A 14,714-nucleotide genomic window follows, 5' to 3' on the forward strand; every position below is an offset into this window, starting at 1 on the left:
AGACACACACGCGCGCACACACACACACACGCACACACACACACACACACACACACACACACACACACACACACACACACACACACACATACACACACACACACACACAAACACACAACAGGACAAAAGTTTGGACACACCTTCTCATTCAATGCGTTGTCTTCATGTTCATGACTATTTACATTGTAGATTCTCACTGAAGGCATCAAAACTATGAATGAACACGTGTGATTATGTACTTAACAAATAGTGTGAAAATACTGAAAACATGTCTTGTACTCTAGGTTCTTCAAAGCAGCCACCCTTACCTCAAATCTGAATATTTAACAAAGGAAAAATTAGTTTTGGCTTTCTCGGGAGAATATCTCTGTGCAGAATTATTATGCAATTAAATGAAAAACAATTTTTTTTCCATCTTACTTGTTTATTTTAATTTAAGAATAAAACTCAACATTCACAAATAAATACTGTTGACATTTCAATAAATATTCAGTGACCAATATAGCCATCCCACTTTTCAACCTTTTGTGCAGCAGTAACCACAGCCTCCAACATGCTGTTCAAAGAGGTGGATTGTCTTCCCTCACTTTAAACCATACGTTTAAGAAGGGCCCATAAGTTCTCAATGAAGTTGAGGTCAGGTGAGGAAGGGGGCCTTTGCTGACTAGCCACGTAGTCGAGTACTTGGATGCATGTGATGGAGTATTGTCCTGCATAAAAATCATGCCCTTCTTGAAGTGTATAGTCTTTTTTCTGTACCACAGCTTGAAAACATAATGGCAGTGGTTTTGGGAGTTGATTTTAAGTCCATCTTCAAGTCAAAAAGGTCCAACTAGCCCATCCTAACTAATAGCAGCCCATACCAGTATCCCACCTCCATCGGGCTGGCGTCTGACTCAAAGTGGAGCTCGTTGCCCATTAGAGATCCAGCCACAGGCCCATCCATCTGGTCCATCAAGAGTCACTCTCATTTCATCTATCCATAAAACCTTTGAAAATCTATCTTCAGATATTTCTTGGCCGAGTCTTAACGTCTAAACTTATGAGTCATGTTAAGTGGTGGTCGGGTTTCAGCCTCTCTTACCTGGGCCACGTCTCTGAGCACTGAAGACTTTGTACTTCTGGACACTCCAGAACTATGGACTTGACTATTTGCAACAGAACGTTTGATTGTTTGATGATCACACCTCAATATCTTTGCTACTTCAAGAGCGATGCATCCCTTTGAAAGGCATTTTAAAATGTTTGACTTTTTCAGAGTCGGTTAAATCTCTTTTTTGGCCCATTTTGTCTGAGGTAAAGAAACTGCCTAATAATTATGCAATTATAATAATAATAATTATCCTTGAAATAGATACTTTAGGCCTCATCACCCCTCATTAAACACATTACCAAATAATGCTTAAATCAAATTAGCAATTAAGTTCATATGGCTTTGGAATTGGAAAATATGCATGAAAATGACAACACGGTCAAAATACTCACTTGCCTAATAATTGTGCACACACACACACACACACACACACACACACACACACACGTCTGACAATGTTATAGTGCAAAGCTGAATAGGGGGAGTACTCTTAACAATCGGGTAAAAACACTGAAGAAACCTAAACCTAAAATTTAAAAAGATGAAAATATGCAGGGAGACGTTTCATTCTAAGCTACCTAAACGCATCAATATAGTCACAGTGTGGCTCTCTTCCAAGCAGAGAACTCAGTGCAAATGAATGTAAATCTAATGAGATCAGCTCATTCCCAATGAGGAGTGGGGGCGGCGGAAAAGCCTACATCTAGCAGTTAGAGTCAGTTGATGGACAGGCTAAAATGGACAGGGCCTGGCTCTCTCTGGCAAAAAGACAAGTGGTGCTGTGACGTCGGACAGCAGGTACAAAAACAGGAGAAAGAGAAATGTGCTCCCTAGATGACAAACAACGCTGACGGCTGCGACATTGTCTCTGCCAAAGATCCTTCCCTGGTCCATAGCTTCAATGTCACTACAGGATAGAGTAGGTGTGTGTGTGTGTGTGTGTGTGTGTGTGTGTGTGTGTGTGTGTGTGTGTGTGTGTGTGTGTGTGTGTATGTGAGGAGGGAGAGGGACCGACATATTGAGTGGATGCTCACGGTTCGCGGATTAAAACAAGGTCACAAGGATCAAACAGCTGCTCAATAAACCAATTTTACGTGTCGTAACGTAACTGTCAGTCCAAATCAGTTTGGAAGAAAAGATGGATAATCAGTGACTGAAAGACTGCACACGTTTCTTAATTTCCTGCTTGTTCACACTTTTTATACTAAGTGAGTATTACTGTCTCATTTGGATGCTTGAGATGCAAACAAGGATGTCTTTTTGAATAAAGATGCACACAGTCTGTTGCGTCTGATTTTCAATGCTATTTGCTGGTATAACAAATTACTTGTAAATGAAAATGTGAATTCTATGCCTGCTTTTCTTGTTTCTTGACTAATTGTTGTAAATGTTAACCCAAGCTAGCGTCCTAAAATCGTCTTTTTGTCCAACCAACAGTCCAAAACCCAAAGATAAGAGCTACGAATGATTAGTATTATATGATTTTTGTAATTGGTTGATCGTTAAATCGTTTAGTTAAGATTGTTTTTTTAAAGTATTCTATGATATTAAAAGGAGTGTTTTTGGATTTAAAACTGTCAGACAAAACAAGACATTTGAAGATGTCACTTTGGACATTATTCATTTTCTGTTGTTTTATAGAGTAAATACTTAGCAGATGAATCAGTATCAAAAGTAATTATTAATTAGTAATAAGTAATTAGTTGCGGCCATAAAGATGTTTTCTACAACTTTTAGTTTATTACTATTTATTTACTATTAAATAAGACAAAAAAGAAGCATGTTCACAATTGAGAAGCTAGAAATTGCCGGAATTTGATATTTTAGCATGAAAACACGGCATTTAATTGCTATTCAAAGTAGTTGCTCAGTTGATCTATTAATCAATTAAACCACAGATTTTTTCGGGTCTAGACCTTTGTGACAATTAGTGCAGAAACAATAGTCGGTCAATTGATCACTCTTATGTTGTGTATTCAGCAATAGTCTGACTCAACTGATGTTCATGCTGGGATAACGTCTGACATCCGCCATCTCCACTATCTAGTTTAAAGAACTACAATTGCCCTATCCCAGAATGGATAAACGGTGTAGCCAGACCGTACTCCATCGCTTACAAAGCGCTGTGGAGAGAGGTCTGGCAATGCGAGACTAATCCTGCAATAATGGCAAACAATCCCTTGGTTCCAGCTCGCAGAATGTAAAGATTTGCTGCTTTTCTGTTTCATATCATTGAAAATTGAATATTTTTCAATGTTGGTGGGATAAAGCATGGCTTTACCTTAGGCTCTGGGAAACTGTTATGGCCAACACTATTTTCTGACATTTCTATAAACTACAGTATATAGATAATGAAAAATGTTTCAATACCTTGGTCTCAGTAAGTTGTCTTTGCAGGAGCTGCAGGGCCTCGGTGTGTCCCTTCTCACTGTCCTGCAGGGTGGCCAGCTGCTCCTTCATCTCCCTCTGCAACGCAACAAACACGTCATTAACTAGTGATTGGAACTCAGTGAAACAGAACACAACAAGTAGGCAATGTTGGAGGAGTTCGTAAAATGCTTAATGACATTCCTTTCTATTTAAAGTACTCCACTTCTTCTTTGCTCAAACAATGTCTCATGAACACTGTCCGTTCCAAGAAAATGATGCTAGTATAGCTGGCAGACAGATATTTTTTGCAATTCTATTCTATTTATTTAAATTGTATTATTTGTGCAACCGCTCTCTGTGATCGGGTGTGAGGCAGCAAAGATTAAAGGCTCAGCTTCAAAACAAGCAAGGCAGATGGATAGCGAGATATGAAAGAGATAAAATGAAATCGCTGGAGATGTTGGGCTGTGTCAGAGAAAACTGGGTCTCATCTCTAGTCAGGCACACGCTGGCAGAACCTGCATCACTCAGCCACCTCCAAGTCTCCCTGAGGCAGGAAAGGGGCTCTGCGGGAGCAGGCTGGGACGGCTGCTGTCACGAATGGTGCAGAGTTTTTGTGCAGGTCCCATGTGACGACAACACTGGCACACTTTAGGTTTTAAGGACAGAAGTGGTTCAGCAGATTCCCTCCCTTAAGTAAAGATTTGTTTATGCAAATGTACAAGACTCAAGGTAAAGGTCTGCACTTTGTTAATCGGTATTTGGCTAATGTTTTCATACTACGTAAAAAATGAGGAATAAAATGGTACTGAGTTTGTTATTCAGTGTCTCACTTAAACACTTTTCTTAATTGTACACGTTGGTTTATTTTGGGAGAATGCTACATTATAGAGAATAAGCAATCATCCCCAGGTACGCTGTGGAATACTAACTTCTGTTACTACAATGAACAATAATATACAAAAGACATTTCTAATCAAAAATGACACACGGATACATTGCCTCATGGACCTGACATTGAAAATCAGACCTGTCCCTTTTCAAACTGACATATCTGAGCCTAAACCACTGCAGTATTTAATGAGCTGGCAGACCATAAAAAAATGAAATTCTTTTTGTTAGTAAAATAGCATTTTAGTAACTAATCTAGGGGTCTTCAAAAATGTTTAGGCCAGGGACCCCTTAGGTGAAAGAGAGACCGAGTAGGGTGAACTAGTGTGTGTTGTAGCAGTGTTTTGCCACTGAGAAAGAGCTAGCATGCTAGCGCTAGCATACTATGGTTAGCCACCTCGTCTCAACTAGTGACGTAGAAAGCCGTGCAGATTCTGAACAGCTCCCCCGGAGACTGAAGGCAGAGGACATTCAGAAAAATGTATCTCATTTAAAACAGCATTGCTAGTTTTGTTGTAGTTTGTATTCTTGTGGATGCACCAGAGACACAAAATTACCCTGCAAATCCCAGAAAAAGTGTATTTTTCATAATATAGGCACTTTACTTTACCACACATGTACCTTCATGGTTGAATGCACTTACTGGAAGTCACTTTGGATAAAAGAGTCAGCTTACTGACATGTAATGTAAAGTAATGTAATACATGTGAAAGGCAAAGTTAATCCTTAAGCTTAACTGTATGGCTATCAAAGTGATTAACTTACCTTTTTTTTTTCCTTCCACAAACCAGCCAATTTATCTTTGCTATTAATATGTTGGATTCATATTAATGTATATTTTCAGACATATTTCATTTTAAAATAAACTTTCAAAAATATACTTTTTCACATAATTTGGCAACCCCCTTGCACTAACTCTGAGGACCACCTAAGGGTCAAGGACCCACTGTTGAAGATCTCTCATCTAAAGGGTCTGGATTTCTGCTGATTAATAAAAATGCTGGGTTGACAAACTTAATTTTATGAAAACAAAACATCAAGGGAAGAATGATGTTACACTGAAATTGTACCTTTGTCAGTTTCCAAAAATGTAAACAAAAAAGGGCCTAAAGTACTATTATACACAACACAGTGCAATTTAAACAGAAACTGTGCATTGGAGAAAACCCTTATACATAAAAAGACATTAAATGTGTTGTAGTAAAAATAGCATCATTGCCTTTGCTTTGGTTTGGGGGAAACTGAAATTTTAAATAAAAAGGACACAACCTGGCACACTGCTCATTTATTTCAACCCCCCCCATTAAGCCACCCATGCAGCTGGTCTCTCCCCTCATGTAACCTGTGTGTCACACAGTGTCACCTCCCCTGACTGCAGCAAAAATCCATCAAATGGAACTGTCAGCTTAGCGGTGCTAATGTGCGACCATCACTCAGCTAGCGGGGTAAAATAAATGCCAGAATATATCTCCAACAGTGAAATGCATAATAGAAGGGGAAAAAAGGTAAACGCAGAGAGGAAAATAAAAGCCAGGCATCAACTGTGTAATAGAAAAGCCTTGACCTCGATCGTTATCTGCAAAATCCAAAAGAAACAAATATGGGCTGTTGAAGATGAAGCATGTTTCTTCTCAAGGACAGAAACAGTGGAAAACAATGGTTGGTGCAGAGGGGGAGCGTGACTCTCCATGCTAATGATAGGAGTGCGGCAGGCTCAGCAGGCTCTCCGCCTCATCGCTACACGCTTGTCTGCAGCAGGTCAAAGGCCGCTCCCACACACTGAGAGAGACCAACACTGACAGACTGGCAGGGAAAACATGCTCCTCCACTCTTCTGCTGCACATTGTCTGACTGACAGATCATAGAGGGGCAACTTTAACTGTGGCTGCCAACACGGTAATAGACAGATGCAATAACATGGACCCACACATTTCTGTAAATCCAAAATCATCTGCACAATGTTTCTTTCAATAAACTGAATTTTAGATTCAAGTTGTCAGAGTTTTGAATCAGTCTGCATTGCAGTTTGAGTATTCCCTTTTAAATATATTTATTGTTTACTGTATGTACCTAATACACCCGGGAAAATTTGGCAAAGTGCAAACTTGCTTAGCAATAAATCTAATCCTGTAACAAACAGTAAATATCTACTTGGAATAGGACTTGTTGCTAAAATGATATGCACTTGGAGAATGTGTACTTAAGTTGACTTTAAGCAGGCAAAGCTACAAGAAGCAAAAATCAACCTTGAAGAAATTGTCTTCATACACTCCAAGGCCCTAAACCTCCTTCATAACGTGCAATTACATAATCCCTTTAAACCTTCCTGGAAGCAAAAATGATCCTTTTTGTATCCTACAGATGGGCATTTACTGTGTTGACCTTTAAAGCACAAACTGAGCATAAGCCACAGTTGTGTCCATTACTACACAAGGAATTATATCTGAATTTGATTCAGTAGCAATTCGAGGAAAAGTGAGCATGATTGCAAGCAAACCACCATTATGTGACAAAAACGAAAAATACTCTTGATGTTCAGATTGTGTGTGCACGTAGTGTGCAAGTGTGTGTTTTTGTGTTGTGTGTGGAGGAGCGTCTTTCCTGTCCATCGCATCTGACCAACACAAGTGTGACATGACATTTCCCCAGGTATGTCAAGTTGTGGAAAATGGGGGTCACGGCTGGGGATTTTTTTTTTGTGATCAAATGTTTTTTATTAAACAAACAACAAACATACTTGAACAGCTGTTACAGGTAACAGAACATACCTGTAACACCTCTATAAATCTAAAATTTATTTCATCCTGCTGTCATTCCCTTATTCCACTTCCTGTCCCATCAGGCTAGCAGTTGTGGTAGTAAATACATAAGTAAATAAATGGATGAAATAATAAACTATCAGTGCATGATTCTTTGTGCATAGTGCTTAAAATCCCTCAAACTAAACGTACAGCTGCAAGCCTGATTATATTCAGCAGCTTGTTCAGGATTGAAAGAGTGATATTGGCATCAAACTGCCAGCCCTGATGAAGAGGGGAACAAAACAACGTGCAGTGGCACAGCATGAATAATAAAAAGCCTACAGGAGCAGAACTCTCTCTTACACGCAGACAGGACTACCTTCCTGTGATTTCATTTCCATGCACTGATGAAAGGAAAAAAACAAACAAATAGCAAAATACACTTGCAACTAATCTCCTTACCAGAGGACATACAGAATGCCGAGCCAATGTGCTACTTAGACTTAGATAATTAAAGTGGGATATCTTTAATCTGTTTGTCATTACAGTTGGGAATGCAAACCCCAGCAGAGCCGACAATAACTCAACAAACTGCAAGTGATTTTCACAAGGACAGTTTGGCATAACCTTCGTCGAGCTAAGGGTGTAATTCTGTCAGGTAGCAGACAGGGTGGGTAAATAGGACGTCAGCCAATAACAAAGCAGTGAACACAATGCAGCCATTATAGTGAGGCAGTAAGCTTTATGGGCTTGTTGTAATTTAACATGGAGCGCGTCTTAAATATATGCCACCAACGCCCCGCCAACCCTTACAACTAGAATCAGATTTTACAATGGAAGCAACACACAAGTGTGCACCCACACACAATAACTATTTTTTTACTTAACAAAAAAGTAGTATCTGTAGACAGTAACGGCCAAAATCCATTCGCTACACACGCCGTCTTTGTAGCGTGTAAAGAGTTCTCCCTATGTAGGCGAGAAGCAAAGCGTAGTCTTTATTTATACAAAGAAGCATTTGGTAACCATGCTAACAATTGGGCCATTCTTCATTTATTTGTCAATGGAGTGACAATTAGCGAACACACATTAACAATCTCTCCATTACTATTTGTTACAAAATACCTCGTACTCGTTATGTTTCTACCTACCTACTTGCGTATATTTATATAATAATCGTAGGTCTTTGCGCTGATAATGCAGGATGACCAAACATTTTCAATCAATGAGTTACGTGTCAGTCCATATGAAGTCATTCTTACAGCTCAGGGTTTGTTTGAATTAAGCCAATGTGAGCATGAACTAAATGACCACAAAGTCAATCAAAATCAATCTTTTTTTTGTGTATACCGGTAACATGTTACTATTCACTCCTGCTCCATGACATGTAGGAATTCTGTGATTCCTGGCTGCAGGTAGAAAAATAGTACATTATTAAAAACATAAAGAGGAAAGATGAAACCTTAACACACTCATTACTAGATTTAACTGAAGGTAAAGATGGCACATGCAAGTAGAAAGGGAAAGAAGGAAAAAGAGGAGCGAGAGCCAAGATAAATAATCTGTCAGACCAAAAGTACGTGGTATTCTACAAAGTGCTGCGTTTTCTATTTGGGACACAGAGGCTAGGAGTAAAATACACAAATAAAAGAAAACAGTGCACCGTGCAGGTTGTCCCACTGAAACATTGAAAGAAACATGACAAGCAACTAGCCTGCGTGTTCCTGTCCAAGGAACAAGGAGGCTACAATTCACTACAATAGAACTACTTCACTGTCTGGTGTGAGAGACTGGTGTGTGCGCCTCGCCCCCCCCCCCCCCCCCCCCCCCCCCCCCCCCCCCCCCCTTCTCCTGGGGAGAAAGGGGGCACCAAAACAATAACCTGTAAAAACAAACAAAAAGCAGAACAACAAAAATGCTGTCTCAGGCTGCAAACTCTGGTGTATTGTGTTCCAAGACATCAAACTGAGCTCAAGCTGCGCCTTACATCCCGCAGCCGTGTTTCCTCTAGCATCAGCAGAGCCTGCAGCCTCTCAGGGGGGACCAGTGCGTCCCTGCAGCCTGAACTCAGCCAGCAGAGCAGGCAGAGGCCAGCTGAGCTGACTGTGCAAGACTGCAAGGCCGAGTGAGTAAGGCCGCCTGACACAAAAACAGCCTGTACAGTACATGTGCATCTACTTTCAGTTCTGGACTGATGGAAGATGTGAGGAATCATTATTTCATTGGGGTTGCAAACAATTACTTTCATCATTACCTTCCGCCAAGGAGGTCATGTTTTTGGCTTGGTTTGTCTGTTTGTTGGTTTGCTTCTCTGTCAGCAGGATTACGGAAAGACTTCTTGCCCAATTTTCCCAAAACTAGGTGGAAGAGTGCAGCATGTGCAAAGGAAGAACCCTTTCACTTTTGGAGCGGATATGAGTCATGGGGTGAATACAAGGATTGTTTTTCACTCTTACGAACATTACGAGATAGGACATTTATGCTGCATTCCTGTGGTGTCAGAAAAATCTGACCGATCATATTTCATGGCTTATCTGATCTTTCTTTTGCTCTTTGTTGTCACACTAATACTGGAAACAGCTATCAACGTGTTGTTTAGACAAAAGAAAACACAATAGCACATCTTCTTTGCAGTGCCTACGTTGTTTCCACATTTTCACTTAAAGCTCTCACACACACACACACACACAGACACACACACACACACACACACACACACACACACACACACACACAGACACAATCAAAAGAACAACTTCCCAACGGGACCATCCGTGGAGCATTCTTAGAGTACCATTCTAGTTCTTCTTTTTTTATGACTCAATTTATTGTTGAAAAGATTACAAGAAAATTAAAAGCCAACATTTTTGACAATCCATTGATTGATTGAAGTTTGGAGACGTCCCCTTTTGGGTCTGGAAATTTGTGTTGGTCATTATTGACTGTTTTAAGTTAAGTTAAGATTCTTTTAGTTTATTAATACTGCACTGGGGAAATTCCTGTGCTACATCAACTCAAAAGAAAAAATGAACACAAATCAGAGTAACGTTATACACATTTAGCAAACATAGGCGAAGAAATAATACATTAAATTAAATAGAAAAAACAGAAAAATGTACCTAAGGGAACCAGTTATTTAGTTTAAAAATGTCCGAAAATAGTCAAATAAATGCACCACAATCCCAAATTCTGTGCGATTGTTTTGTCTGACTGACAAGGAGTCCGAAACCTAAAGATATTAAATTTACATTGACAAAACAAAAAGCATCAAATCAGCACACTGAATGTGGAGGAACCAGAAACTCTTTTAAAGAAATGATTTAAAGATTCTATGTCAGAGAGTAAGTACATTTTCTGTTGAAATGTGTCTATTTCCCATTGTTCGACTAATCAACTAACTGTTTAATTCTCATGAAAGTAAATGTCGCTTTGTAAGGACAAAAAGGCAAATTTCATCATCTAGCTGTATAACTGAGCACTTTAAAAAATATATCCACTGCTACAATTTCAGCAGAACATTTGACAGATAAAATGGGGCTACTGTGACTTGTTCCTGGGTCAAAACACAAATGACCCACACATCTACTACATCTATTTTACAGGAAACATTTGGTAAGAGCAGTGGGGATTAATGGAAGCACTGATGCTGGCAGCCACCTCCAGTCCTCTGAATATAGGGCATGTTGTGTAAATGAGGAATGCTCAGAGGCAGCTGCTCCACTTCCTGGATTGAGGAAGGGCACAGAGTACGCAAATGTTTTACTCCTAACATTAAAAGATAAAGAAAAAACAAAACACTTTATGTCGGTTTTAATGCTTTTACCTTAAATGGAAAAATAATCATGTTTGAATTGCTGACAAAGGTCTAGAGAGTCCACACGCTGAGCTGAGAGAGTAGGGAGAAGAGTGTGTGGTAGCTAAGTAGCTGGATGTCTGAAGGTTTAAGAAGACAAGCGGGTCTCAAAGCCATCCGTGTTAAGTTTGATAATCTACACAGCGCAGGACAAGCCATTTAAGTGCAACAGAGGGTTTGTTGTTGAACTAGAGTGGAAATCTGAGAAGTATGGAGCGATAAGAGCGGGCCTGCTGTTTGCAAGTCACCAGCTTGGCAGAAGCCACTCAGTGCTTCACCATCAGTCCTGAAGCTGTTACAGCAGAACTAACTTTCTATAACACTGTGTAAATAAGGAGTCTGGTGTATATGAACGGTTTTCACAGCTGAAGTTGGAAATTGATTTGACAGTCTGCTTAAATGCTTACGGGCCTAAAAATGGAATTTTAGAATATTCTCACTACAGCAACCGGTTTCAACCCATCTCCGAAATGCTATCAATCAACCCTGTCAAGAGCAAGACGCTCATCTTGGAGAGGGCTATACATCATCTCAACAGGCAACTGATAAAAGTAAACAAAACATTACCATACCAAAGTCTGACTTCCTTCAGGCCTGTGAGATTACATACTCTCCAAAACAAACCACAAGCTTCTCCCATGAATCACGTCTGTAATTATGTCGAAAAAAAAAGGGATAATGAATGAAACTGGTTTAAGTGGCTATATTTGGAAGCTTTGCAGCAATCAGAGTCAAACCTTTCAGATGTTTACATTTTTGTATAAAGAGAGCCAAAGTGAAACTGGAACTTTCTGGAACAGCACCTTACTCAACAGTATGTTATGCGTCTGTCTCCTTATTTTGTCCAGAAGGGGGGCATTTTCAAAAAAATCTTTAATTACTGAATATTTCAAACAGCATTTCACATATGCCCGAGAGCATTACGGTGCATTCAGACCAAAAATGTGGGTATACAGCAGGAGGAGTGTCAATGAAACGGCCTATTTGTGTGATGCCCTGTTATGTTCTTTAACCCCCCCAATGTAGCATAAGTAGAAATTATATTTCCAATTGTTGTTTTCCGTCAGATCGTTTATAGATCTCAACATTTCCAAACGCACATGAAGTAGGGCTAAACAATGTATTGTCTTTTTTATCGTCATTGCAATATCAACTGGCACAATACACACACCCCGAAAAGGCTGCAACATATCGCAAAAGACACTCAGAGACAATTTTTGAAATGTTAGAAATTATTTTTGCTTTGTTTTAATTTCAACAAGCAATTTGTTGTGTTTTATAATAATGAAAGCAGCAATAATGCAGAATGGAGTAGACTTTAGTATCTGTTTATTTAATGTAAGTCATATCGTTATCATGATATTAAACAGTGTTATGGCATATCACATCTTTTCCAAACACAGTGTAGAAGTTTTAGATGACAGAGATTCTGAGTAAGGCTTTGACTTTTGCCCAAAAATTATATTCAAAGTTTGTTTGTTTAATAACATTCAAATATTGATTAATAATATTTTGACCATTAAATGCCCTCAGTAAGACCTAGATAGACATCTTCCAGACCAAATGCTTACGGAAGATTTTCAAGATTCAATGGCAACAACACGTCTCCAACAAGTCAGTTCTTGAGATGGCAGAAACAAACAAAATCAGTGAGGAGGTGAGGAGACGGAGATGGAACTGGATCGGCCATGTGCTGAGGAAGGACAGAACGGACGACTGTGCTGGGGCCCTCGGGTGGATACCTGAAGGAAGAAGGAAAAGAGGCCGCCCAAAAACAACTTGGCGGCGAATGGTGGAACTGGAACGTAACGGTGCAGGCTGGAACACGTGGAATTCAGCACGACGTGCAGCTGCAAACCGAACCCAGTGGAGGAGTGATGTCCAAGCCTTGTGTGCCTCCTGGCACGGAGAGAATTAGTAGTAAGACCTACTGTATGTTGGTGTCAAACTGAAGTTGTATATGTTCTGTCCACTAGAGGGCTATGTATTAGTCAATGTCAATTGACAGACGATGTTTTCAGAAGAAAACACACAATTGTTTTTTATTAAAAGTCAAACCCTTGATCAAACACAAACAGTATGCTTTCAACAGGTTTTACCAACTGTTCTCTCAAGTTGCTGGTCGTTGCGTGGTATGTCAGTTTGGTCCTACATCTTTTACATATCGCTTTGTCCTTTCTCATGATTTTTCCTTTTCTTTGGGAACCCAAAGTAGCGGCACACGTTGCCTTTCAAATTGTCGTGAGTGTAGATTTCGAACTCCTCGTCAGGAGTGGTTCTTGTAGGCGTTTGCGCGGACACATTTTTAGTATACAAAACATTTACTAGCAAACGTATTTACAAAAACTAATGCCCGTAACAGGTTTAAATATTAAGGGATGCTTAATATTCATTTGAATATTATGTTTTTATAAATATTCAAATAAAGTTTGGATTTAAAGCCCTAATTCTGAGAAAGCTGACTTAACAAGAGAGTGTTGGTGAATTGTATGGAAAACTGTATGCTAAAAAGTGTCTTCCAGTGCCTGCATGGGTTTCTGACAGGTTTCCACACAGTTCAAAGACATGCAGGTGAGGTTAATTGTGTTTTGTGTTTTAATGTGTCAGCTGTGGGACTGACTGGCACCTTGTTCAGGGCATAACCCTCCTCTCGCCCAATGTCAGCTGGGATTGACTCCAGCCCCCCACGTACCTCTAGGATAAGCGGGCAGAGCTAACAAATGGATGGAACCAAGCTAAGAAAAAAAGTACCTGTACATTTTCATGAGAGCTGTAATTATTTGTACTTAGAGTAATTGTTGTTTAACTTGCTGGGGTGTGGATTTGTATTAGAATATGGAAAGTTAAAAAATAGTTATCTTCAAATAGATCTTTCAACTACTTTCCACAATTGTATTTTGACTGTCACTTCAAATTCCACTGTTTCAGCATTGACACACACTGACATTTTCTTCAGTTTAGCCTTTTCACGTTTAGTTTGAAGGGCCATTCAGCTATATTTGGAAGCTTCACCTGACTATGCAGAATCCAAAAACACAGAAACCAAACTCTCATGCAGGCATAACAACACAGTCATGAAGAACTGCATTTCCTAACACCATCCTCTCTTTCTCACTGCTCAGTGATTTTACTCCCATTTCAACCCCATTTCCACCTGGTATTAAAATCCAATCTATATGATCGAATCAAAAGTGGACAGCTCTAAGTATAGGTGGTAATGCATTCAGGACGCATTGAGATCCTATCACTCTGACCACGTCCAGAGGGGGATTAGGCCAACTCCAGACCTCATCAGTGAGAACGGATACTGGGCTGGCGACATTAATGACCGCCTACTGTGAGCGAAAGTACGCACTTGTTCAAAGTATTTCTGACGTCACAGTAACCGCATTTTGGATGTTATTATCATACTGTCGGTGATGTGTCAGCTCTGTGTCCCGTGGTTGGCTGGAAAAGGCAGCCGCCAGTATACAATAACCCCAAATCTAATGTGTATGATATTCCTACAGACATGTATGTTCCTACCTTGTAACAAGTTATCAAAGCTGTGGCTGTGGAACGGTTTTCCTATAGACACACACACACACACACACACACACACACACACACACGTTTATTTGCAGATAGAGCATTAAGGTGAGATCCAGTAACAACTGGTCCCTCAGGACGAATTGGAGAACGATTCTGCTGCCAGGTGGGGACACTTCTGGGTAAACAAGCCCTGAAAATGACCCTTGGATATGTTTGACTGCCAGCAGATTTTCAC

General features: G+C 39.9%; 1 protein-coding gene across 3 annotated transcripts in view; it reads right to left on the bottom strand.

The window, feature by feature from the left end:
* Positions 1 to 14,714, bottom strand: part of trim62.1 (tripartite motif containing 62, tandem duplicate 1) — a 37,875-nt gene that overhangs the window by 7,884 nt on the left and 15,277 nt on the right. For all 3 annotated transcript variants that reach the window (XM_034869086.1, XM_034869089.1, XM_034869087.1), the window contains one exon: positions 3,464 to 3,559. In XM_034869086.1, coding sequence (XP_034724977.1) covers positions 3,464 to 3,559 — 96 coding nt within the window. The remainder of the gene's footprint in view (positions 1 to 3,463; positions 3,560 to 14,714) is intronic.

The sequence above is a fragment of the Etheostoma cragini genome, chromosome 4 (assembly GCF_013103735.1).
Source record: "Etheostoma cragini isolate CJK2018 chromosome 4, CSU_Ecrag_1.0, whole genome shotgun sequence".
NCBI classification, from domain to species: domain Eukaryota; kingdom Metazoa; phylum Chordata; class Actinopteri; order Perciformes; family Percidae; genus Etheostoma; species Etheostoma cragini.